This window comes from Lissotriton vulgaris, chromosome 8, assembly GCF_964263255.1.
Source record: "Lissotriton vulgaris chromosome 8, aLisVul1.2, whole genome shotgun sequence".
Lineage (NCBI taxonomy): Eukaryota > Metazoa > Chordata > Amphibia > Caudata > Salamandridae > Lissotriton > Lissotriton vulgaris.
Genome location: NC_141696.1, coordinates 452,467,190 through 452,492,908, shown reverse-complemented (window position 1 = coordinate 452,492,908; position 25,719 = coordinate 452,467,190). Strand labels below are relative to the sequence as shown.

General features: G+C 44.6%; 1 protein-coding gene across 1 annotated transcript in view; it reads left to right on the top strand.

Moving 5' to 3' along the window:
• LOC147697170 (lysozyme g-like) overlaps positions 1 to 21,551 on the top strand; it is a 241,751-nt gene extending 220,200 nt beyond the window's left edge. The window contains exon 3 of the mRNA XM_086933306.1: positions 21,343 to 21,551. Coding sequence (XP_086789432.1) covers positions 21,343 to 21,473 — 131 coding nt within the window. The 3' untranslated portion in view covers positions 21,474 to 21,551. The remainder of the gene's footprint in view (positions 1 to 21,342) is intronic.
• The last annotated feature ends 4,168 nt before the right edge of the window (positions 21,552 to 25,719 follow it).

Below are 25,719 nucleotides of genomic sequence, written 5' to 3'. Positions count from 1 at the left end.
TCCTTGCTCGCTTTTTATTCTGTCTGTATCTTAATGATCTAGAAAGTTACATTAACCAAGGGAATGGGGATATACCCAAGATAGACACCAGAAATCTTCCAGCATTACTTTATGCCAATGCCTGTGTTCTAATGTCTAGAACCAGCGTTGGTCTACATAAGTTAGTGACCAGGTTTAATGATTTTATGACTGCATTGGGTTAAAAGACCAACACAGCAAAAGCTTACACCATGGTCACATGTAAATCCCCCAACATTTTAAAATTATGTTTCATTAACAATGAAAGGCTGTCCTATGTCACAACTTTTTCGTACTTGGGAATCCTGTTTGATCAGAAAAGCACCTGGAACCATCTAGTTGAAACAAGGGTCAGTAGTTTTAATCAAAACCTGGAGGCGGTATTTAGGTTCATGAAGAAGCTGGGCTCAAGACAGAATAATGCAATGATTAATATTTATAAGGCTTGTTTGTGTTGTTACCTTGTATGGGGCTGGAATATGAGGCTGTTATAATCCGGCGTGCCTCAAAGCAGTTGACAACAATTTTATGAGACGTTTGTTGAGGGTCCCCAATAGTCTCCCTGCCACCATTTCTCACAGTGAACTTAGTTTGACCCCTTTGTACTTTAGCATACAAACTGCACCAGTTTTACTGTGTCATTCAGTTTTGGTGAAGGAAGAGCCAGCCTTTAATCGTGCAATTATTCTAGACTGTGATAAACTTGAATACATTTTGAAGATACCCTAATTTAGCTATATAAAATAACAGTTGGCATTATTTGGGCTGGCAAATTGTTTCTATAGCCCAGCCAATGATGCTAAGATCCCAAAAACTAAATTGAAAAAGGACTTTTTGTCCTATTTAAATCTGTCAAGTGAGCATCTAGAAATGGTAAAAAAGAGAGTTTTGGAGCACTGGCTTCTAGTACATTCATGAGGTGTTAAGCATTACCTCTCTTTTTATTTCTGTGATTAAAAATTGTTTTATCTAATTAGATTCAAGTTAGGCATCTCACACCTTCTGGTTTATTACCTATGCAAGGCTTATTGTGATGCTAAACCAGATCTTTGTCCTTGTGACTCCAAGTCTATACAGAGCACGCTTCACTTTCTGTTTTTCTGTCGACTTCATATTAAGCCAATGAGCAATTTTATTATTCCTCTTTTAAAATGTTTAACTATCAGGAAGTGTCGGCCAGCTCTACATCATCTCCAGCTTTTAAATGATGAATTCACTTGTTTGATGGTCTATAGATACATCTCCACAGCTGTCTGCTTACGTAATATTGGTGGAAAATTATCTCCTTTGTCCTTTTTTTTTAAATAAATTACTTTTGTATTCTATGGTCTACGGGACAGGGGTTCTTCATGAAGTTTATTATACACTGTTTCTGGTTTATGCTGCTATTTTGTAGTAATATTAATGTATTGATGTACTACTACTACACCTTGATTATGAATTACTACTGTCATGAAGCACATTATCCATTGTCTGTATTACATTTTTAATTTGGGTTTTAAATGTTTTTTATGATGTATTCTTCTATGGCTGCAAGTCAGCTGAATACATATATTTGACTGACTGCCCTGGAGCAGGGGGACATTAGTTAAAATCCCTACATATGGACTTCATTCTGGTGGGAGATCCAAATTCACCTCATTTGGAACTTCATACGTGTCAGCAATAGTATCTATTATTGAAAGTGGCTGCCTAGTTAATTCATTTCCATTTGCATTGTGTAAATAACTGAGAGCATTAGGCCTAAGGTAGTTACCAGTACGTCCACCCCCATTATATAGTTGACTGGCTTCAGTACTCTGTCTTTCAATGGGTCTTTCCCCAAGTCATGGCCTTTTTTTTAGAGGTAACCACAGGTGAGGGTTGTATGGATTTGCTACAGTGGTTTTCTGCCCTGCTATGATCTCCTATAGATTCTTGTACCCCCACCCCTCAGAAGCAGGGCATTCAAGTCCTGTGGGACAGCTTTTCCCACCCCTGCAATTAGACAATTGATAGAGTTTTGGATATTTCCCCTCGAGTTTGCCAAGTCTGTCCAATATTGGGGAAAGATTTTTTCCAAATACATCGTCAAAGCAGTTTATTAAGGTCTCTATGTCTTGAGAAGATAAGACTGTGGAGTCTTGTAGCATGGAAATAAAATCTGGTGCAGTTGTTGGTACTATATGGGTACTTTTGGGTCCCCCATATGCTAACTCCAGGGATTTTTTCTTTTACCTGGATTTAGCTCCCAGTGAATGCTCCAGATGTTTTTTCCTCCTTTTGACTAAAGGTCCAGACATCGGAGAGGCTAGGTGATGAATAGGAGACCCCACAGGGGAGGCTAATTCCATTATAGTTTGTGCACTAGCAACATTTTCAGATTCAAAGTCCCCAGTCAGTGGTCCTCACTCCACAGACAACCGTTGTTCTACTACTAAAATTTAATTGTCAAGGGCTTTGGCGGCCCATGCAGGAAACAGTCAAGAGTAGAGTTCTGAAGACCCTTCGATATCCCCTCCCTATGACCCATTTGCTTTCGTTTAGCCATTTTTCAAAGGGTCGCAGACACTCTAGAGAACATTTAAGACCAGTGATAACAAAAAAAGAATACATGAAAAACAACCTTACAAGACAGGAATCTGAAGGTCCTCGTAAGGCTGGATTACAACACCAGATATCTCAATGTCAAAGAAGAGAGAACCAAGAGGGTAGGCCCAGCCCAGCCTCCTCTGTGCTCCGATGGAGGTGGAGGGGCCCACCCTTGGCCCGGGCTTCGCCCACGCGCGTCCCATGTTTACGGGGATCTACGTTGTTTTCAAGCACCTGCTGGCGCATCGCATTGTGGCATGCAGCCGTAGTGGTGCTTGGGGGCTGAAGTCCCCCGGTCCCCAGGTGGCAGCAGCGGCAGACAAGACATGGGCTCCCACGCTACGGGGTCCCTACGTTGTTTTCAAGCAGACAAGACATGGGCTCCCACGCTACGGGGTCCCTACATTGTTTTCAAGCATCTTCTGGCACATCGCGTTAGTGGTGTGCAGCCACAGTGGTGCTTGGGGGCTGAAGTCCCCGGGTCCCCGGGTGAATATTGATTGTCTTTTTCTGCCCTTTTCTGTTTCATTTATATATTTGTGATGCTAATTGTATATTTTAATAATGTTTATGGGTTTTAATGTCATATAAACACATTTCAACCCCTAGTAATAGTAATGCAACACATTTGATATAAACAAAACTTCAGCAACAGCTTGATGTAAAAAAAGAGAATTTCTGTTCTTTTTCTAAAAGATTTTGCTTAAATTGTAATTTCTATTTACTACACATTGTTTAACTGTATTTTGGTTACTTAATCTACAAAGCCCTGCAAGAGTAAGACTTAAATCCTTGTCCTCACCTCTCCCATGAGGTTGAAGCTCAAAAACAAGATTCTTGCATTCAAGCAATCTGCACAGTCTCTGCAGTTAACAGGTAACAGGAAATGATTTACCCGTGCACATTAAACCACTGAAACCTGGAGAACTAACCTGAAAATTAAACAAAGAGCTTCAGGCACATTTGATTGCTCTTATATCTTACTAGGGTGTGATGTATATTACCACTCATTTTGTGCTGGCGTGTGATGTTCATGTGCCTGGTGGTTTTGTTTGGCGCTGAACAAAACAAATAAGTTGCTGGCTTGTAAAGAAAGCATTGAATGCAATGCTTCTTAATCGCACCCTCTTCTAAAAACGCAAATTACCAGGAATATGCTATACAGTGAAAAGGGAATATGCTATAAAGTGAAAAAGGGTCAGGGACCTCATCTGTCTGGTGAAAGAACTCAGGTTAGGTTGTTGAGGGGTGACTAGTCACAAACTAGCCAAACCTTGCTTAAACTTCCATAAAAAACATTGTTCTGTATTTTCCTGACTTTTTTTAATGTGCTCAGAGCTTGAGGTATTGAATCACTCTCTGCTTAGCTATCAACTGTATGTGCTCAATATTAATCTTTGAAGAACTCTCACAATAAGCCAAATACCAGCAACCTTCCTTTTCCTGATCCTTTTTCTTCCTTTCAGCACCTGTATTAAAGTACTCTGATGCTTTGGTGTAACCCCTAGCACACTCATTCAAGACCTAAACTCATAATTGAGGCTGTTTGTCTCAACCATAATATTTTTATTTTTGGAGAGAGGCAAAGAATATTATACACAAAACTTTAATAACAATAGACAGCTAAATACCCTCTTCCTCTGCATAGGAACCTGGCTTTAATCCCCAGAAATATTCATATTAAAAGATAGAAAGTTTAGGTTCTCTCACGTAGCTAAATGGGATTTGAATCACTGCGGGGAACTCGTTTTTGAAAAAAGTTTAAACATTTAACAGCCGTTTCAATATATCAATTATGTCACATCTGGCTTACACTTATATTCACAGGAGAGCATATAGGACTGTAAATGGTGGGACGCTGAAGGAAGGTAGGATACTTCTAGCATAGTTTTTGCCAGGTGTCAGTGTGGTTTTTACCTTGTGTGACAGGGATCCTGCTAATCAGGACCCCAGTTACTGTGCTTTCTCCCTAAATTGACAATGGCAAGTACTTTTGCACATCCACAATTAGCTTCTGGTTCACACTTGTAAGTTCCTAGTATATGGTAACTAAGGTACTCAGAGCATAGGTATACCAGGGGTCTCCCATGGGCTGCAGCATGTAATGTGCCGCCCAGGGGAGTCTTTCAAACTGTGACTACATGCCTGTCATTACAGCTTGTGTGAGTTGGTGCTTGCATCTCTTACAACAGATACAGGTTTCTTTATTTCTGAGGTCACCACACTTAAAACCTATAATTCACCCCTAAGTCACCAGTCCTGAAGGCAGGGTGCTAGGTTATAAGTGTGAGGGTACCAATGCATGATCAGGACATCCATACAAACCTCTGAGTTGATTCTCCAGGCTTTGTAAGTGAGGTCTGCCATTTTAATACATATTTGGACATCAGTCATTACGAGCTGTCTAACTATGTAGTGGCTGCACTGAACTCAGTATCAAACATATTGGAATCATACTCCAAAACTGATTTCTGTGCTAGAAGTATGATCCCATGTACTGGGGGCACTCTAGAGTATCCCCATGTACTCATGGTCACAGCCTTTCAGGGTCTGCCAGAAAGCGAGCATTGTTGCCGACCACAGACACGATTCTGCCCTCCTGCTGCTGAGCCAAACTTGAGCAAGGGAAGTTAGAATAATAGGTTTCCTGTCACAGGGAGGTGTGACCACCTCCCAGACTGGACTTATTGTATAGGGCTGGGGTGGGGGCATTTGCCAGCACCACCAGACGAGCCAGATGTTCCCTCATTTCATGCTAGACACTTGGACTTCATTGGTTTTTGACTGGAAGAAAGACTCCAGCTGCTCCTGGTCTCACTGTTCTTCAAGTCTTCTTTCTCGTCTGTGTATGTGCTTTATCCAAGTTCTTCGAAAGACCTGTGGACATCAAGGACACCCAAAGAAATCTCCCTTGGAGTGAAGAAGTCACTCCCCTGCATCTGCAGCAACCTTAACAAAGCTAACTGATCTGATGCTACTGTCCTATGGACTTACTGAGGCTCAGCAACACAGGTCGTGGTTCTGCAATTCCCTCGAATCGGACCTGTCCGCTCTGCAAATTTTAGGACATAATCCCTCGTCGGAACCACTGGGACCGAAGTTCTGTGCACCGCATCAACTTGTCGTTGCCAAGGCTTGCTGGGTCTGCACTTCAGAGATCTTTGGGCTACAAGAATCTCCAGCCTTCGGTATCTCTTCCTACCAAGATCATTGTCCTCACCACATCCTGTACACCGTGGACCTTCCTCCTTGGTGAGCTGCTCAAGGTCCTCTTGTGACTCCTGTGAATTTGGCCTTTGGGTTAACCTGAATGTCTTCTACTGCTTAGGTGGGATCCCCTGCTTGCTCAGGCCTCCTTTCACTGTTGGTGAGTCCCTAGGACCTTGCTGGTCCCAACATTGCTCCTTCTTCATTCTACACACCAGTTGTGGCTACCAAGGCTTCTTGGTACCCCGCCAGACACCAACCACCTAGTAACTGACCTCCAACATGGGACAGCTTGTGCACAGCAATGTGCCTCCTGGTCACCTCTGAGTGGCATAGACTCTGTCCCCTCTGCTTGCAGGTTCTTCAGTTCCAGAATCCTCCCTTGGATTCCACCGTAATTTTTCACCTTCTTCTCCAAAGGCATTTTCTTCCAAGTCTTCCATTGTTGTCTAGGGAGGTTTCTGACTCCTCTTCGCCCCAATGCACATGGTTTCCCTGGGTTAGGTAACCTGGTTCCCGGGAAATCCAAAGGTGGGATGGATTTCCAACCTTCCGTCCTCAAACTCAATTCTTCTGGGTCTTCTGGGAAAGGTCCTTCCTCTGCAAAATTGCAACTGCAACTTTTCATTGACTTCTATTGGGCATATGGCTGTGTTTCCACTCTGTACACAGCCTCCGTTGGGTTCCTGGATACTTAACTTCGGTAGTTTCTTGTGTCCCTGACTTCTCTGAGTCTGTTGGTCCAAGGCCCATCCCCAGTTGCAGTTTGCATTCCACTTTCTTATTATATGGTTTGGTCTCCCCCTGGAGAAAACTGTCTTTTCTGCTAATTGCCAAAATACATTTGAAGTATTTTGGTGTATTGTGTTGATATCTCCAGGTAGGATATATACAATGTGTTAGTAAGTGTTGTGCAATAAATTGAAGTATTTTTATATAAACACTGTGTAGTTCTTTTTGATTTAACACACACTATTGATTAAACTGGTAAAAAGAGCAGCTTTATGCTCCTTCAAGATAAGCCTGAAGGCTGCTCTCCATAGCTACCAATTTTAGAGCATTCAAAAACCACTAAAATCACCACAGGGGTTGTCTGGATTAGTGCAAGGTTCAACACATAAATAAGTGTGCACCATATACTAAGCCAGCCTCCTACATTTGTGGCAGCAGTGTGATTAATTCCTGCACTGTTTGGCCATTTAATCTAGATGAGGGTTACATGAAAAAACATCACTAGCTGAGCATATAGTATACTTTTGTGATTTAGTAAGTTCAACTGAACGTTTGGGAGTGGTAATTAAGGATCTAGCACAACCCTTTCTCCAATCTTCGGAAGTTTCGTTTTCACTAGGGTAGATAGGTGAAACACAACACTATACCTAGTTATCATGTCTTTAATTGGTGGATCCAGTAAGGCCCTGCCCTCTAGATACATTGGTCTTAAGTTTCAGGATCTTAGGACCCCGCCTGCATCCAAAGAATAAAGACAGTTAGCAACCCTAACACACAGCAGCACTTAGAGCCGCTCCTGCAGGATGACCTCCAGAATCCTGATAGGTCAGAAGGGCAGGACAATGTGAGTATGAGTGGTGGGGCTCAAGAAGAGGAGTCAGGGGTGTCTCACCCCAGTGACCCCCATTCTGAGCCTGACCTGGAGGTATCTAAAGACCCCACACTTGTAAAATATAATCCCCCAGGTAATAGTACACACTTTATGTCTCCTCAGAGGGTGCAAAGAGTCCAGGGCAGGTCCAGGTCCCCCTCTGTCAATTCAACCTTCTCTAAGCACTCAATAGGCACCTCCATCTCGAGCAAGAGGGAGGACTTCTTAGAGAGGAAATACCACCTGTTCAAGCTTGAGCGAGCCAAGCTCAGAATCAAGAAGGAACAGTTGGCATTTGATAAGGAGATCCTGGAAGTTCAGAGGGCTAGGAACAATTTGGGATTAGGATCCCATGGTGGCAACACTAGCGAATCTAAGCTCACAGAACTCTCCTTTTACACTAGGAACCTGGGCAGGGTAGTCCCTCCTTACCAGGAAAGGGATGATATCCATAAATGGATCACTGCTTTAGAGAGGGCCCTCAAGGGCAGCATGCAGCTATCCTTTGGCTCGCCTTTGCAAACAAAGGTCGAGACAAACATCTCCCTGTTTGGGAGGAAGATGCACATAATTACTCAGTCTTGAAGAGTGGCCTCATAGATGGGTTTGGTTTAACCTCCGAACAGTACAGGGTTCAGTTTAGGGACACTCAGAAGGCACACACCCCAGACTGAGTAGATTTTGTAGACAGCGCTATTAAGGCTCTGGAAGGCGGGCTTCATGGAAGTAGTGTGCATGATTATACAGGACTGTACAAGAACCAGTGAGGGAGCACATCCTTAATAATTTAACACACTCTGTTCTTTAGTCTGAGTCTTTTAGAGTATTTGTTTCTAATTCCTCAACCCAGCTAATCACACCAGTTCTGGTAGTTGTATTATTGCCCTATCCCCTTGTGATTTTGGTGTGAAACAGGGACCATATCTTGTCAAATTTGGGCAATGCATCTCTCAGGGTGGCTGTGAAGCACTCCATTGCATATATTGTCCATACCTTCACCACTAGTTTATTGTTGGTAAAAAGATTGTTTCTAATCTTTATGCAAGTAACAGCTCTGTGGCCCCACAAGTATGGCCAAAGGAGACTAGTCTGCCCCTGGTACCATTCTTAGAAAAAGACATAGACCTATCCATCAGAGAAATGCGGCGCTCTGGGGCAATGGGCCCGATGAATTGCCCATTTCTATACTAAAGCAAAGTAGTGCCAAATGGAGTAAATTACTTTGTCCTGTATTCAACATTTGCCTATTGGGAGGCAAGGTTCTACCTTCCTGGAAGGGCAGCATCCTAGTTCCATTATTTAAAAAGGGTGATCGCTTGTCCCCTCAAAACTACCGCCAGATTGCATTGTTGGATGCAATCGGCAAGGTCTTTACAAGATATTTGCTGAAGCGTATAAATGACTGGGTGGATCATGCAAACATGCTCCCACTTGAGCAGACCGGTTTTAGGAAGAACCATGGTACTATGGATAATTTAACAGCCCTCCAGGTAATAACCGATAAATATATTAGAGCCAGAAAAGGGAGAGTCTATGTGGCATTTATAGACTTTTCCACAGCATTCGATAAGGTCGATCGTCAATTGCTATGGAAAAAACTATCTGCTCTCGGAATGCCACCTAGGCTTCTACCTTTGCTCGATCCGGCATAGATTGTTTCATTAATTAACAGTGCCTTTGCTCGATCGAATTTGCACTTTATTTGTCTGCGTGACTGTGGGAATATCATTGCTTCTGCGCCCCGCTACCCACCACAGAATAATTAATTAACTTAATCTCCCCAACCCGGTCTGCTATTCCCTTTGAGCCGCCATTACTTGTGTTGTTGTTGTTGTGGCCGGAGCCCGCCCCCTACACCACGCACCCGCCTCCCAGCTGCTCCTCCCTCCCACTTAGAGGCAAGGCTTCTCCCAGAACACCGAGACGCTGTGACCGTCCTGACTCTGTTGGAAACGGTCGCTCCCTTCTGCCCTGCTCTCTCCTGACCACGCTGGCTGGGTATCGTTAGCGCTGCTACAGTGCCTGCATTGATTGTTTCATTAATTTACAGTGCCTTTGCTCGATCCTGCATAGATTGTTTCATTAATTTACAGTGCCTTTGCTCGATCCTGCATAGATTGTTTCATTAATTAACAGTGCCTCTGCTCGATCGAATTTGCGCTTTATTTGTCTGCGTGACTGTGGGAATATCATTGCTTCTGCGCCCCGCTACCCACCACAGAATAATTAATTAACTTAATCTCCCCAACCCGGTCTGCTATTCCCTTTGAGCCGCCATTACTTGTGTTGTTGTTGTTGTTGTGGCCGGAGCCTGCCCCCTACACCACGCACCCGCCTCCCAGCTGCTCCTCCCTCGCCCCTCCCCCTCCACTATCCATTTATGACAGATGCACTTGCGCGCAGCATTCACGCGCAGCGGTCGCGCCGAAGGTGCGCCAAAGGTAAGCCCGTCTACGCCTGTCCGCGCCTGGACCGCGCCCAGCGCCAGACCCCCTGTCCCTCGTCCCACCCACCCCACCCGCATTACTTACGACGCATCCTCCCTCCTAGCCCTCAACCCAGGCCGATTCTCCACCTGCACCCAAGTCGCTCCCGAACACACCCATGGACCCTTCTCATGCAACTCCTGCAAGTATGACAGCACCAAGACCAACTCCTCATCCACTAACACCAAACAGAGATCCGACACCAACCACCTAAATTGCATCCTGCTCAACACCCGCTCAGTCCACAGACACGCCATCGACCTCTGGAATCTACTAGACACCATCTCTCCGGACATCGCCTTCCTAACTGAAACATGGATGAACGCCTCCTCAGCCCCAGACATCACCATTGCCATCCCGGAAGGCTACAAGATCATCCGAAAGGACCGCATCAAGCAAACAGGAGGAGGCATCACCATTGTTCATAAGAATTCCATCCGCATCTCAACCAGCTCTGACGTCAACCTCGCTAGCGCCGAACACCTTCATTTCCAGATCCACACAGACCCCAAGACCACACTCAGAGGCACCCTCCTCTACAGGCCACCTGGCCCCCGGGCACAATTCAATGATGACATCATTGACTTTACCCCACACGCCCTCCCCTCCGAGGACTACATTCTGCTGGGAGACCTCAATTTTCACTTGGAAAAGAGCAACGACAGCAACGCCTCCACCCTTCTGGACAATCTCGCCAACTTGGACTCAAACAACTTGTTAACACCCCCACTCACTACGCAGGTCACACACTCGACCCCATCTTCACTTCCAGCAAACAGATCTCCTTCAGTCACACCAAAGTTCTCCATTGGACGGACCACAGCTGTGTTCACTTTGTCTACAAAAAGACCACATCCCACAATCATCCTCAACCTACTTTGCGAAGAAACTGGAACAAAATCACCATCGACCAGATCTCCTCATCGCTTCTTCAAAACCCCCCTGCCCACTCTTCGAACCCCAACCAAGCAGCCATTAACCTCAATCAATGGCTAACCAACAGCGTCGACAACCTAGCACCTTTGAAAAAACGGCAACTCAAACCAGGCAGCAAAAACGCTTCCTGGTTCAACGATGATCTTAAGAAATCCAAGAAACTCTGTCGCTCCCTTGAGAAGGCCTGGAAAAAAGACCGAAACACCAGCACCAGGGACGCCTTCAAAAACGCCACCCGCATACACCACCAACTGATCCGGACTACCTAGAAAGCTGCACTTAAAGACCGACTAGACAACAACGCTCACAACAGCAAGGAACTATTCAACATCGTCAAAGAATTTACCAACCCCTCAGCCAACTCCAACGACATCACTCCCTCTCAAACCCTCTGCGACTCCCTAGCCTCGTTCTTCCACAACAAAATCGCAGACATCCACAACAGCTTCGACAACCAACCCGGAGACCTACCCTCCCAACCTTCTGCCGTACCCTCACCCCCCTTGAACATCCTTAATGCATGGAACCCAATCTCCACTGAGGACACCATCCGCCTGATGAACTCCATTCACTCAGGATCCCCTAGAGGCCCATGCCCTCACCATATCTTCAACAAAGCAGACTCCATCATAGCACCACACCTCCGAGACGTCATCAACTGCTCCCTCAACTCCGCCACCTTCCCGGAAAGCTGGAAACACGCCGAACTCAGCGCCCTTCTCAAAAAACCCACAGCTGACCCCACCGAACTCAAAAATTACCGCCCCATCTCGCTCCTTCCATTCCCGGCCAAAGTCATCGAGAAAGCTGTCAACAACCAGCTCGCCGCCTTCCTCGAAGCCAACAAATCCCTCGACTCCTCACAGTCCGCTTTCGAGCCAAACACAGCACTGAGACCGCACTCATCGCAGCAACAGACGACATTCGAACTCTACTGGACAATGGAGATACAGTCGCCCTCATCCTCCTCGACCTCTCCGCAGCCTTCAACACAGTCTGTCATAGCACCCTCCTACAACGCCTCAGAAACATCGGAATCCAAGGAAAAGCACTGGAATGGATCACCTCCTTCCTTACCGGAAGAACTCAGAGAGTCCGCCTTCCACCATTCAAATCAGAGGCCACTGAAGTCATTTGCGGCGTGCCACAAGGATCTTCACTCAGTCCCACCCTCTTCAACGTATACATGAGCCCCCTCGCGACCATCGCACGCCAACACAACCTCAACATCATCTCCTACGCTGATGACACTCAACTGATACTCTCACTCACCAAAGACCCGAACACCGCCAAAACCAACCTACATGAAGGAATGAAAGAGGTAGCCGAGTGGATGAAGCACAGCCGTCTGAAACTGAACTCAGACAAAACAGAAGTCCTTATCTTAGGTACCTCCCCCTCCGCCTGGGATGACTCCTGGTGGCCAGAGGCCCTTGGAAAAGCACCCATCCCGTCGGACCACGCACGGAACATGGGCGTCATCCTGGACTCCTCACTCTCGATGAACAGACAAGTCAACGCTGTTTCATCATCTTGCTTCAACATTCTTCGCATGCTCAAAAAAACATTTCGCTGGCTCCCCACCGAAACTAGAAAAACGGTCACCCACGCACTGGTCACGAGCCGCCTGGACTACGGTAACACCCTATACGCCGGTACCACCGCAAAACTTCATAAAAAACTCCAACGCACCCAGAACGCATCAGCCAGACTCATACTAGACATCCCGCGTAATGACCACATTTCGAGTCACCTGAAAAACCTCCACTGGCTCCCCGTCAATAAGAGGATAACATTCCGCCTCCTAACCCACGCACACAAAGCACTCTACGAACTTGGACCCGAATGCCTAAACACACGACTTTCCTTCTACACCCCCTCCCGTCAACTACGCTCCTCCAACCAAGCCCTTGCTGCCGTACCTCGCATCAACAAAACTACCATGGGAGGAAGATCCTTCTCCTACCTGGCAGCTAAAACCTGGAACTCACTTCCCATTCACCTTCGCCTCACTCAGAACCACCCAGCATTCAGAAAGCAACTTAAAACTTGGATATTCGATAAGTAATTCCCCACCCTTCCTCTAGCACCTTGAGACCCTCTGGGTATGTAGCGCGCTATATAAATTATTTGACTTGACTTGACTTGACTTTTCCCTTTATGTTAGTGACCTCCCCCGCACTATATCCCTCAGTGAAGGAATTGCTCCGCGCTTGGGAGACACTTACATTTCTTGTTTAATGTATGCAGATGACATACTAGTTCTAGGCCTTACCCCGAAAGGCCTTAATAACCGTCTGCATGCCCTACACTTATTCTCCTAAGCTGACTATCTGAAAATAAACATTTCTAAGAGCAAGGTAATGTGTTTGGAGGGGAAGAAAAAACTGAAATTAGGTCACATTAGTTGGGAGCTGGGAGGTCAAAAATTGGAAAGTGTAAAATCATATGTTTTTTTAGGAAAAATAGTTAGTAGCAACTTGAGTAATAAACCCCATATAGATAACAGTTCCCGCAAAGCAAAGTCGCAGGGAAATGGGCTGAGAGCCTTATATAAATCAACCGGTAAAAGACACTTTATGCACCTTCTAGAGGCATTCCGGGCAAAAATCCCTGCAACTTTGCTCTACGGCATAGAACTTATCGATTTAGGTGAATGCGGCTTTTTGGACACCATTGAGGGTTCCCTTTTGAGAAACCTAATTTCTGTCAATAACAGTTGCACTGCAGCATCCCTTCGATTAGAATTTGGATTAAGAAGTAGCTGGGCACAGGGTTTGGCAGGAGTTATTCGCTGGGTCGCCTGCTTGATTAAAGGAAATCCAGCCACATTAAGATCTCTCATTAAAAAAGAGCTAATGGGCCCCCTAAAAGAGTATTTGTTACTCATAGAGAACTTTAGGAAGGCTATTACACTCTTGGATCTGGAGGAAGCAACCCTCTTTGACCTTTCTGTGCATCAGCTAAAATCTACATTAAAACAGGCAACATGGAAGTTCAGCTTCGAAAGGGACTGCAACTCTACTACACTTAAGAAGGGGGTCACTCAAGCTGTTAATTCTTACCTGTTTAGACAATTACAACCGTATGTCTCCTGGAATATACCCCATGGTTTGCGCCGTTTTTGGCTACTTTTAAGGCAGGATCTCCTTCCTTTGAATAAGTTGTTGGCCAAATGGTACGGTATACCCAACATATGCAGTTTCTGCAATAAGTCAGTCCAAGACACCGTACATGTTTTGTTAGTTTGTCCTGCCCTAATGGCCTATCGTCGTTTGTGGGTGAGACCAGTTAGTATGCAATTGGGTATTTTATCGGCAAGATCTCTCATTGTATTGTATTGTATTGTATTGTATTGTAAGGGGTGCTTGTAAAGCGCACTGACACCATGGGTTTCCTGGCGCTGGTTGGATGCAGAGGGGACAGAGGGACTTAACTAGATTGGGGAAAGAGCCAGGTTTTTAAGGATTTACGGAAAAGAATAAGAGGGTTAGAGGTTTTGAGAGAAAGAGGAAAGGAGTTCCATAGTTTGGGGACCAGGTATGCAAATCTCCGGCCTCCAGATCTACAAAGTTTAAAAGAGGGGATAGTCAAGAAGTGAAGATGGGAGGATCTCAAGTTACGTGATGGACAGTAGGGCCTGATGAGAGATTTCAGGAAGGCAGGACAGGGCCCCGCTAGCAACTTGAAGGTGAGGCAGCCGATCTTAAAGGCCGCCCTCGAAGTGACAGGGAGCCAGTGCAGTTTGGAAAGGAGGGGCCTGGCGGATTGCCACTTCGAGATCCCAAGGGCCAGTCTCGCCGCTTGATTTTGAACAGATTGCAGTCTGGAAAGAGATGTTTTAGGCAGACCATGATAGATAGCGTTCGAAAAATCTAAGCGGGAGAGGACGAGGGCCATGATGACTTGCAGGAGGGCGTCCGGTGTAAGGAGGTAAGCCACGTTCCTGATCCTGCGCAGCTGGTAAATGCAGGAAGAGACCACCGTCCCCACCTGGGGCCCAAGGGATAGACCGGAGTCAATAGTGACCCCAAGACTCTTCACCGAGGCCACGGGGATGGGAGAGGGGCCCAGTTCTGCCGGCCAGAAGTGCGGCCCCCAGTAGGTGGCGCTCCTACCGGGAAGGAGGAGCTCCGTCTTACCGGGGTTCAATTTTAGCTGGTTTTGGCCCATCCACTGGAGAGTGTGGGACATAGCTGCCTGGAAGTTAGAAATAGCAGAAGAAGAGTTAAGAGAAAAGATGAGTTGCAGGTCGTCCGCGTAGTTGAAAACGGTGACGTCCCACTGCCTCAGAGAAAAAAGAAGGGGTCGAAGATAGAGATTAAAGAGAAGAGGGGATAAGGAGGAGCCCTGGGGGACCCCGCAAGGCGAGTGCTCCCTAGGAGCCCTGAAAGTGCCCAGGCTAAGGGTCTGAGACCTCCCAGTCAGGAAGGATTTGACCCAAGCCAGCGCCAGGCCTTGGATGCCAGCCTGCTCGACACGGTGGAGAAGAATGTTATGATCCACTGTGTCGAAAGCGGCTGACAGGTCTATTAGTACCAAGGCCTGGGGGGTACCCTTGTCAAAGCCGTCTCTCAGGGCATCCAGCACGGCCAAGATCACTGTCTCCGTGGAGTGGCCGGGTCTGAAGCCGGCCTGATTAGCCTCGAGAAAGTTGGAGCACTCGATAAACTGTGAGAGACAGGCGGTGACGTGGGCTTCCAGGATTTTAGAGAAAAAGGGCAAGAGGGAGATGGGGCGGTAGTTCGCCGGAATGGCGGGGTCAGCCCCAGGTTTCTTCAGAAGTGGCACCAGCACGGCCTCCTTGAAGGAGCTGGGCACCGTGCCGGAGGAAAGAGAAGAGTTCAGCAGGGGGAGAATGCAGTCGGGTAGAGAATGGCAGATGTCCTGAAGTATGGAAGGGGGACAGCAATCGTCTGGAGATCCAGACTTAGTACGGGAGGCCAGAGTGGCCAGAGATGTAGGATCTAGAAGAGGGAATTGTGTGAGCGAAAAGGTGTTGTGGGGGGGAGAGACAGATCCAGCGCCAGGAGTAGTAACCGGAATGGTGTCCTTGATCAATACAATTTTCTGAATAAAAAAGGTGCTGAGTGTGTTGCAAGCTTCCTGTGTGGGGGCCTGAGTCGGGAGCGTCCTGGGATCGGAGGTAAATTCGTTGAGCACTTTAAAAATTTCTTTGGACTTACAGGGGGCTGATAACATTTTTTCGGAAGCATAGGCTTTTTTGGCTGCAGCAATGGCAAGTTTGTACTTATTGCGGGCGGCCACATAGACGTCTCTACTTGATGAACAGTAGTCTCTCCTCCACTTGCGCTCGAGTTGACGGAGTTCCAATTGGGGGGTTTTAAGTTGGGGGGTAAACCATTTATGGGAATTACTGTGTCGGGATCGGGGGAACTTAATTAGGGGGGCAAAGATGTCGCTGGCCGACACGAGCCAGTCAGCAATGTGCCCATAGAGCTCATTGGTGCCGATGTCATTGGGAACCAAGTTGTGGGTTTGGGACAGGTGGGATAGCAATTTGGAGGAATCGACAGACCTCCACTTACGAGCGATGCCTCCCTCCCGCGGGGGATCCTGATCTGGCCGACCGCCGAGATTGTGGTGTCGATCAAAAAATGATCAGACCACACACAAGGTGTTATTAGTGGGCAAGAGGACTTGACCCCATGGGTCCAAATATGGTCGAGGATATGGCCGCCACTGTGGGTGGCGGACCTGACTGATTGAACAAAGTTCAGGCTCGAGAGACCCTCGAACAGTTCGTGAGCATGCGGGCCGGCGTCCTCATGCTGGAACCAGTAGTTGAAGTCACCGATGATAACGATGCGGGGGGAGGAGGTGGCAATATTGGTCAACTGTTCGATGAAAGATGAGGGAAAGGACGGCATTGGGTGGGGGGGCGGTAAAGTACCATGAGGGTAACTGCACCCACCTCAGTCCCAAGACTGAGAACCAGGTTGTCCACTTCCGGGAGTGTCATGGCAGCGGAGGCAATAATCCTAAGATCCTTGCGTATTACCGCCGCCACCCCTCCCCCAGAGGGGCCCCCCGATCGGTTGGTATTCAACAAAAAATAGTCAGGGGTAACGCTGCCAAGATGTCGGGAAGGGAATCAGATAGTAGGAGGACGTCCGGCCTTTCGGTCATGAGTAGGTGGAGAATATCGGCTTGGTGCCTGACCAGAGAGCGAGTATTTAAATAAAGTACCCGGATCTGCAACTCGGTAAGAGCAGGAGCGATAAGTGGTAGCGCCAGCCCCAAATGGGGGAGGGAGGTACCTGCAATACCAAGTGCTGTGATCCGAGTCCAGGTTTCAGGAGAAAGAGAGCTAGCAGAGGCGTGTAGGCACATAAGAGCAGAGGGAGAATAAGATATTGCAGTGGCAGCATCCCTAGCCCCTGGGCCCGTCCGGCCGCGGACGGGCGCAGACGGGCTGGACTTAGGCGCGACTTCGGCGCGCTGACGGCGTGCCCGCTGCGCCCGTCCGCTGCGCTCCCTGTAAGGGGGCGCCATTTTATAGGCTGAGGTCATGAGGGGCCGAGCGCTGCACCGCTCGCCTACTCACCCTCCTCACCCAATATGGCGGCCAACAGCGCGACCCGGCGGGAATTGATCTCCTGCGAGGGCGGCTGTCAAGATGTATCAGCGGGCTGCAGAAGCAGGGAATGACCACGCTCGGCATGCAATGGGGGCAACCTGTACAACAAAAAGGTTAGGCAAATACAAAAGTCAGATAAAAATTTTTAAAGTAAATTGTGCGCAAAGGGCGCAGAACACAGCACGAGTCAGGCGAGTGGCTAGGTCCCACTGGCCGGCTCGTGACATCCAAACAGTACTGGGAGGTAGCACAATGATTTTTATAGGCTGAGGTCGTGAGGGGCCGAGCGCTGCACCGCTCGCCTACTCACCCTCCTCACCCAATATGGCGGCCAACAGCGCGACCCGGCGGGAATTGATCTCCTGCGAGGGCGGCTGTCAAGATGTATCAGCGGGCTGCAGAAGCAGGGATTGACCACGTTCGGCGCGCAATGGGGGCAACCTGCACAACAAAAAGGTTAGGCAAATACAAAAGTCAGATAAAATTTTTAAAAGTAAATTGTGCGCGAAGGGCACAGAACACAGCGCGAGTCAGACGAGTGGCTAGGTCCCACTGGCCGGCTCGTGACTTCCAAACAGGACTGGGTGGTAGCACAATGATTTTTATAGGCTGAGGTCGTGAGGGGATCGAGCGCTGCACCGCTCGCCTACTCACCCTCCTCACCCAATATGGCGGCCAACAGCGCGACCCGGCGGGAATTGATCTCCTGCGAGGGCGGCTGTCAAGATGTATCAGCGGGCTACAGAAGCAGGGAATTACCACGCTCGGCGCGCAATGGGGGCAACCTGCACAACAAAAAGGTTAGGCAAATACAAAAGTCAGATAAAATTTTTAAAAGTAAATTGTGCGCGAAGGGCTCAGAACACAGCGCGAGTCAGGCGAGTGGCTAGGTCCCACTGGCCGGCTCGTGACTTGTTCAAATGATATAGCAAATGAATTCGATTTTAGCTGTTTAATTGCTCAAACCGCTGTTTTGTTTTCGTTTTTCCTAACAAACATCAACCGTACTTTCATGAACTGCAGCTGTTGCTACGTCCAAGTCTTGATGCTATTTTCTGTCCTCCTAATGAAATTTTCTGCAATAGAATTTTTTATTTTTTTAAATGCTTTTTAGAATTGTATTAAATAATTTGCACGAAAATTTGTAAAACCATGTTAACAACAATCTGTTTTAATAAGTTGTTTTATTCTCATACTGCTCTTTTGTTACTTTATTATATGTGGATCTCTAAGGAGTTCCAAATCATATACTCAATAAAATTGAATTGAATTGGTAAAGAAGAGTTCTACATTTTCTAGGCTATCACTAGGCGGGCTGCAAATAAGGGTGAGGCTATTCAAATTTTCTCAGCTCAAGATAGCGGGTGAAATTTGTTCACCTCCATATGGCCTAAGATAGGTATTTGTGGCAATCAAGGTAGCTCAATGTTTTTGATTCCCTTTATGAGTTCCTAAATTTGGCCCCAAAATGGCTGGATTTTTCGACATTGCCACCACATGCGGATAGAAGTTCCTCATGAATCACAAACCATAGAGCAGCTGTCAGGATCGGTACACATGGCTTTCAGACAAACTGGGGGTCAGATACAACTGTAACATTAATTTGAAACATGTACCCTGTGTTAGAGACATAGGGAGAATTTCTTCTCTCTGCCACAGATTTGGATTCTGTTAGCCTTGGAAAATGTGAGGGTAAGGTCCGTTGACCATTGTCCTGTGTACGCTAATTGTGTTAGGTCAGTAGATCTGTCTAGGGAGTGATAAAGATGCAAGAGGGGTTTGCTAGTGTCCCTATCTGTGATCATATCCTCCACTCCTGTCTGCTCCCTTCGCCAAATTCTCTCACTCTAGAGTGTCTATCCCAGTGTAGGAGTTGCATGATTTGGTAGAGGTCTTTCAGTCTCAACTTAAAATCGTTGGCATAGTGGTCTCTAGTCTTCAGAGTGCCATTAGAATAGATATGGTCAAGAGAGTGAGTCATTTCACTTCAGAAAAACTCTTGTAACACCTTGTCTCCCCGGCTATCTCACAGGTTTTGAACAAGGCAAGCCTGATGCATGAAAGACCCTTTTGTTAAAAAAAGGTCACTGAAACAAGTACTATCTTTGACCATCAGAGAGAGGGATGTGGGCCTGAGATCATGTGGAATTCCAATGTGAATGTCCAAAGCAACATCATATTGAACCAACATACAGATCAAGTTAAGGCTCGAAATATAGTCTCCATTTTGAGTGGAAACCCATGTGTAATCGTATACATGCATGTCTCCCTTAAAACCATTTACATAAACAGTGGAGAGACACCTGTTGACACTGTGAGGGTATTGCAATAAGTGAGGAGAAATGGCATAGAGGACCAAGCAGGGCATTCAGTCACCTACATTCTCTCCGGATGCCATACCCTTTTATTTTATGATATGTTACTAGAATTTGTTGAGCGCACATACACCAAGACGGTTTCTTGGCACTTGGATAAAGGAAGTACTGAGAACTACTCACAGGAATTAGTCATATGCTTGTTTAAAAAGCTGTGTTTTTAGTAATTGCCTGAATCTCATGTAGCTAGGTATATCTCATATTACAGGGGGTAGGGAGTGACAAGTGTGAGGGGACAAAACAGAAAATCTGGAACCTCCCATTTTCTTCTTTTTGAATTTGGGAATTGTGAGAAGGTTCATGTGGATGGATCTTGGTTATGGTTGGGAATGTATTTTTGAATTCGGGCTGATATGAAAGCTGGGTTTCTTCCGTGAAGGGATTTAAAAATGATGCAGCCCGTCTTGAAGACGGTCCTTTGTTCTACAGGAAGTCAGTGTCATTTTCTCAGCAGAAAGGTAGTATGACAGTGTCTGGGTTGATAGAAAATTAACCTGGCTGCCTGGTTGTCAACTATTTGGAGAGTTTGCGTAGTCTATCCTAGAGACGACCCGGGCAATGACTATGGGGACAAAGGCCTCAAAGATAAGGATTTTCCTGATTTTCTTGATTCTTCAATGTTGCAAGAAACAGGAAGAAGTGACCACTCCTAGCTGGGGCTTCATAGTGAGATCCTCATGAATGAGGACCCCAAGACTCTTTACTGATTTCTTTGGCTGTGGGTCGACTCCCATCACTGGCGGCCAAAATGAGGTACTCCAAAAATCATACTTGTTTTTGGTAATGACAATTTTAGTTTTGAGTGACAGAATTTAACTTTAAATGATTGCTGTTTATCCAATCACGGATGAATAGCATTATGTTTTGAAAGGCTTCCTGAGATTCAAATGAGTTGTTAAACCTAAAGAGTAGCCGCATGTCATCTGCATAGCTGTAGATTCTGAGGAAGGGATCAATCAGCATTTTACAGAAGGGTGCAATCAGTAAAAAACAAACTCATGTGTTCCACAGCACATTCTCTCAAAACAAACTCCATCGATGATTGAGAGAATGGAGAGACCGTCTGGTTGCACCATAAAGGTCTAAAAGGACGGAAGCACTGCTATTGTCCAGAATCAGTCTGAGGTTATGAAGAAAAGAGAAAGGCCAGAATGGCTGTAACCCCTTGTGCAGATGCGTACTACATGTAGCCTATCACTATCATTATGTAAATTTCAATGGGACGTGAGATGTTTCGTAACGTGATTATTGCGGTGTAAAAACATGCGTAGTAAAATGCTGAGTGGAAAAGACACATGCGAACTAAAATTCGAGTGGTAATGCCATGCGTGGAACTTGTAATCGTGGAAAAATCATATATTCCTCAGCAACATTGGAGGAAAGGTCGCTCTCCACCTGTGTGACCTATACAAGACACAGAGCAGCCTGCACTCTGTAACAGGTGCATTATTTAATGAATGTAAAAAATATTTTGTATTTGTTCAACACATTTGCGGAACATTAATTACGTTTATTTCTTTGTGTTTCATTTGCTTTTAATTGTAGGTGGAATTGCTGCATATAATGTTGGCGATGGAGCCGTCACAAACTCAGATGTGGACCATAATACAATTCACAGAGACTATGCTAATGATATAGTGGCTCGCGCCCAATATTTTAAACAACATGGATATTAAGTATTTATGTGGATCACCTTCCTTTCCAAATCTATACACCATGACTCTTTTACATAAAAATGCTTTGAAAAATATTTTTTTCAGAATTCCATCTAATAGTCATACTTATGATGAATAAAATACTAGACAATGTCATCTTTAATTATTAACTCTCTCCACTAATAAACATTCTAGCTGCATTATTGACGTTGTGGACACATTGAATTCAATGCTATCTCAAGGTTTCAGCTGCGTCAGAAAGTTATTTTAAATAACGGCTACAGAAAAAGTTAACATCCTGCGACATGTGTAGAATTATCACTCTGCAATCTAACCTCAATATTTATTTTTAACAAACACTTTTGGAGCAGAATTGTTTGCAGTGATTCAGACGATTTACTGGAATACATAATCTTTCAATCATACCCTGGAACTGGTTATCCACAAAGGAGCAATAAGAAAAAGGATTATCTGAAGATAAAAAAAGCGCATTGAGAAAGACTTTTCCACAATGATAACCCCCACGTGTGAACCACCACTGGCACGGTTTCTTTGAAAATTTTGAAAGTGGCATTTATTTAGCTCTTTTGACTTTCCACAATTCCTTCCTCCGTTTCATATTCATGCATATTTTAATTGTAAAATGCATGGTTCACAACACTTCCAATTGTGGTACAGGGAGAAATTAGAGTCACTTAAATACATGATTGATTGATTGAGTGAGGATTTATAATGCGCAACTTTGCCCGAATGCGTCAAGGCGCAGATGATGGAAAATAGCCAGGTACATATATAAAAGTATAGGGTATAGAAGTCTAGGAGTAGGCTTCAGTGAAGAGCAGAGTTTTAAGGCCCTTTCGGAAAAGGACCAGAGATTCTTGGTTTACTTAAAAATACAATAAGAAAATTAAATAATTTTGAATTAATCATACAGGCAGTACTATACTCTCCATGAAAGTCATTCATAAATCCTTCATATACAACGCCCTCTCAAAACCCACAGGGGTTGGCCAGCACTTGCTGGGAATAGGGCGAATTATATGAAATGTTTTGGTGCTGTTGGGGGGAAAAGTTATGCGTAGGGAGCTACCCTTCCTGTCAGGAAAAGGACTGGGTCAATCACTAAGAAAAAAACAGGGTGCCTTTTCCTGAATGTTATACCTTATTAGGTGTGCCTCTTCCACTGGAGGTGGCCACCTATGTATGTACCGGAATTGTGCAATCTTATCTAGGTTACCAAATTTACAACATGAATTATCAACCTTTCAGTGTCATAAGGGACCATATATGAAGCATAGACTTGTTAAAAATTATAATGCATTTATTGAAAAAAGTTTAAAAAGTCATAGTATTACAAAACTGTTGCGTTAAAAACCGTTACACGATATATATTCAATGTATATAGACAATATTACTAACACATTTCTTAAAAGACAATATCCAATGTATTTAAAAAGATTTTATACAACATAATTTTCAAAAAACATATTCATAAAAAACACAAATGTTAGGAACAAAACTGTCGACGCGGCGTTTCGGTGCCCCTGATGTTCTTGCACCTTCTTCAGGACTTGTTCCCTGATTGGTCACATCTACAAAGACATGTATCATAATATATTCCATTAGGTCCCATCTTTTATTATCAGTTACATCCTCTATTCTCAGTTGCATCTACTCATTACATCATTTGGTAAATCTAACATTTGGTAACCTATATAATCTTTTCTGCACACCCCAACTTGAAATTTGTTACAACTCTATTGGTGTACTTCTTACATTTATCTGTAAATTTAGAAGCTTCTAGGCTGTATTTCCTCGCCCCAAGAACAGACAACTGACTCAGTTTCTTATTTGCTCTACTGGACAGTCTTTCAGTTATATCTCGCTGGCGGTCAGTTAATTCCAACCACATGGTCTAGAATAAGATTTATTTCACTTTGGTTTTGTAGATCCCTACTGGTTTATTATTTAACTTACCCAGGTTGTATTTCCTGGATCCTTTTGATCATATGAGTCTGTTTAACATCTGCTCATATCCTCTTTCCCTTCTTTTATATGGGACTTCTTCTCAATCAGTGTTTTTGGTTTCTCTTAAGAGACTATGGAAATTTAACCACTTCAGTACTGTAAAGTAAAGAGAAAACTTTTATGTATCTTCACTTCTTTATGACTAACTCCTATTCGATTTTAGAAGTAGGTCTGTATGATCCTCACCGGTTTTTATTTCCACTTTTTACTTTAGCTGTCAGGAGGATGCCTCTGGGAGCTCCCTTTCTTATTGGTTGAATCCTTCACACCCCTGCTCCGTCTAAGGATAGGATAATCTTTGTTAGTGTATCTCTATTACTTATATGTTTCATATAGAATTGTTCCTTTCTTGTTTTTTCTTACCTTTTTGGATCTTTAGAGTTACTCTTAGTCTACTTCACTCATATAGGTGATAGTCTTTAAGTAGATGCCTTTTAACTTGGCTTGAGTTTCTAAAAAGGGATAAATATTAAGGCTGAGTCAGAATTGTCTGTTTCTTTTTAAAGAAACATTCTTCTCCTAGCAGCGTAGCCATAACCCTATCTTTACTTACTTGATGAAGGGAGCTGAGCTGCGTGGCGTCCTCCTTGCCTCTTGAGTCTTCTCGATCTAATGAGACTGACTCCTGTTTGGTATTTATACTGTCACAGATTGGTTCATTATCTGTCCTATCACTCACACCTGGTTGCTGTTTGTAGGTGTAAATGCATGGTGACCCGATTATGGCCGCCATCTTGTAGTGGGTTTCAGCTCTGTTTGCTTATCACCATTTTGTATTGATCTTGTTAATATTCGAACTCTCTCCGCTTTTTTACATGTATACCTCTTGTAACCTATTTATGGGACTTTGCTAGGTTCTTCTGCTGTTTGTTTCTGATAGTGTTAATTTTTCTTTATATTATTTGTATTTGTGCCGTATTTATTTACTAATGGGTCCTCGCTAGTTCTTTTCCCTGTTGTAGCGAACAACCTTCCTTCGCACGTTTATTCCTCACTCGGTTTAAACCCGATCGAATTTCCGCTCCTTCCGTGAGCGCCATTTTGGATTGGGAGACCTATTTTGTTAACTAGACCCCTTCATAGTCCATAGAATACAGCCTAGAAGCTTCTAAATTTACAGATAAATGTAAGAAGTACACCAATAGAGTTGTAACAAATTTCAAGTTGGGGTGTGCAGAAAAGATTATATAGGTTACCAAATGTTAGATTTACCAAATGATGTAATGAGTAGATGCAACTGAGAATAGAGGATGTAACTGATAATAAAAGATGGGACCTAATGGAATATATTATGATACATGTCTTTGTAGATGTGACCAATCAGGGAACAAGTCCTGAAGAAGGTGCAAGAACATCAGGGGCACCGAAACGCCGCGTCGACAGTTTTGTTCCTAACATTTGTGTTTTTTATGAATATGTTTTTTGAAAATTATGTTGTATAAAATCTTTTTAAATACATTGGATATTGTCTTTTAAGAAATGTGTTAGTAATATTGTCTATATACATTGAATATATATCGTGTAACGGTTTTTAACGCAACAGTTTTGTAATACTATGACTTTTTAAACTTTTTTCAATAAATGCATTATAATTTTTAACAAGTCTATGCTTCATATATGGTCCCTTATGACACTGAAAGGTTGATAATTCATGTTGTAAATTTGGTAACCTAGATAAGATTGCACAATTCCGGTACATACATAGGTGGCCACCTCCAGTGGAAGAGGCACACCTAATAAGGTATAACATTCAGGAAAAGGCACCCTGTTTTTTTCTTGGTGCTGTTGGGCACATGGGATATCAGGGCACCTTAAGACCATAATCAGGGGTTGGATCAATTGTGGTGACCAATTCTCACACTCCAAAATAGCTCCTCTAGAGTCATTATCCCTGATCTGTTTGGAGCATGAAGTAGAGAAAGTCAGAGAGTTTGTCTGGCTGACAGCGAGAGATAGATAGTCAAAATAAGCGACAGGGATAAAGAACAAGAAAGTGAAAAGCACACTTCAGTTCAATGTACATTTTAAATTGCCAACATCTCTTAGAGTATTTGTATTCTATACTATTAATGGACAATATTATCACTTTTCATTAAATGTTAAGTGATTAGGTAATTGCAAATGTCTCCTATGTACATCACCTGCAATGGCCAATCATGCACAGATACTGCACATCTTTAATATAAAGTAGCATATTCAAAGATGACATGCAAAAGGCCTTCATTGTCAACAGTCATCT